The sequence below is a fragment of the Buceros rhinoceros genome, unplaced genomic scaffold (genome assembly GCF_000710305.1).
Source record: "Buceros rhinoceros silvestris isolate BGI_N320 unplaced genomic scaffold, ASM71030v1 scaffold1747, whole genome shotgun sequence".
Classification (NCBI taxonomy): Eukaryota; Metazoa; Chordata; class Aves; order Bucerotiformes; family Bucerotidae; genus Buceros; species Buceros rhinoceros.
Genome location: NW_010421380.1, coordinates 60,876 through 62,519, shown reverse-complemented (window position 1 = coordinate 62,519; position 1,644 = coordinate 60,876). Strand labels below are relative to the sequence as shown.

General features: G+C 37.7%; 1 protein-coding gene across 1 annotated transcript in view; it reads right to left on the bottom strand.

Annotated features, from left to right (window-relative positions):
* Positions 1 to 907: 907 nt before the first annotated feature.
* MAP1B (microtubule-associated protein 1B) overlaps positions 908 to 1,644 on the bottom strand; it is a 19,078-nt gene continuing 18,341 nt past the window's right edge. Inside the window, exon 6 of the mRNA XM_010139610.1 lies at positions 908 to 1,568. Within this exon, the coding sequence (XP_010137912.1) occupies positions 1,413 to 1,568 (156 nt within the window). The 3' untranslated portion in view covers positions 908 to 1,412. The remainder of the gene's footprint in view (positions 1,569 to 1,644) is intronic.

The following is a 1,644-nucleotide window of genomic DNA, read 5'->3' as shown; positions in this document are numbered from 1 at the left end:
TAGAACCTTAAACAACATTATTCATTTATCTTACAAAACTACTAAAAAATTGCCTTCACCTGAAAAATTTTTCTTTGCATTTTCCTGTAAATTAAAATGTTTGTTAAAAATTCATCTATTAAAAGTTCACACAGCACTAAAAAAAAGGTTTCTGTACATTTGTTCCCATATTCACTCTTAAATTAAACAAATAAAATAAGGTATGACAAAGGAAGGTTGAATACTGTACAGGCTCACAGGTAACCTTTTTCATCACTCTGGATGTTTCACGAAGTTTTTTAACTCTGATACTGGACATCACCTCAGTCTTGCTTCCACCGTACAAAAGAAGCTTTCAAAAAATGCTCATCTTGCCCCGTTAACTGTCCAGATGCATCAATGAAGCATTCGCATAACTAAAGTATGTAATTCATAGCACCAAGCCGTTTGACCAGTCAAGATATGTTTATAGTACCACACATGCACACTCACACTTCTTTACTGGTATAACTACGATCCTACACAGATGTTTTATAAATTTGCTGTCTCAACGTTAAAAAATAAGTGCATCAAGTTTCTTTGTACATTCAAGTCACATTCTAAGGCAAATTGTCTACTGTACGTACTCCCAACCGCTTTGGTATTTTGCTGCAGTTAATCAACAGTGGACATGAGTGTTCAAGCATGTGGACTGGTCAGTTCTGGCTGGAGTGAGTGGACTTTCACAGGGAGCATGCTTTAGACCAACAATCCTGCATGTTTAAAGAAAGGTTTTAGACTTCCAGACGGGGTGCAGACTACATGCATATTTGGCCTATGATTGTTATGGTATGTCAGTATGCAGAGTCCAAATTAAAGTGGAAAACTGCTGATGAGCGCTTAGGTTGTACGTCCCTTCCTAGCCATGTTCTATTTCTTTTACTTTTCCAGTTAACTAAATTCTATTAAAAAAGTATCCCCTTGCAATAGCTCAGATTGATAAAAATTTAAAACTTTATTTTCATGTGAGAGCATAAGCAGACTACAGTAAGCGATACATCTATTGCCATGAGACTAATGCAGAATTAATTATTTATTACTCTCTCCTCCTACCCCTCTCTCTCTTTCTCTCTCTTTGTGTTTCTTTAGATGGCAAATGCCTCTACCTGGCAGAAGTCAGTTGGGGTTGCTAGTGCATGGTTTCCAAACGTTCAGCAGAGATGAAACTGGATCTGTATTTTCGCATTGTATTACTATGGGAATACTGTTATTTCCCTTAGTAATCAGCAAAGACTGAAAAATATTAGTGACTTGCATCATTGTGACACAGTATAGCATTTGGCAGGTATATAGTTCAGCAGTTGAAATAGATGGGTTGAACTTTTAGAAAAGGTTCTTTCAAACTGAAGAATTTCTGGAAACAAAGTTTAATCTTGTGGCGCACGGTCTTGTTCTTACAGTTCAATCTTGCATGCAGGAAAAGATTCATCTTGCATAACAACAGTGCTGCTGCTTGCCAAAACCATGATGTTGAGGTCCTGCTGCTTCTCATGGGTCTCTTGGTACCATTCCCTCATAACTTCTGAGTCATGGGTTGGGATTAAGGTCACCTGCAATACAAAGCAGAACAGGTCCTGAGGAACGGACAACAGAAACAGCTGACAATAAAAGCGTCTTTGTAAGAAT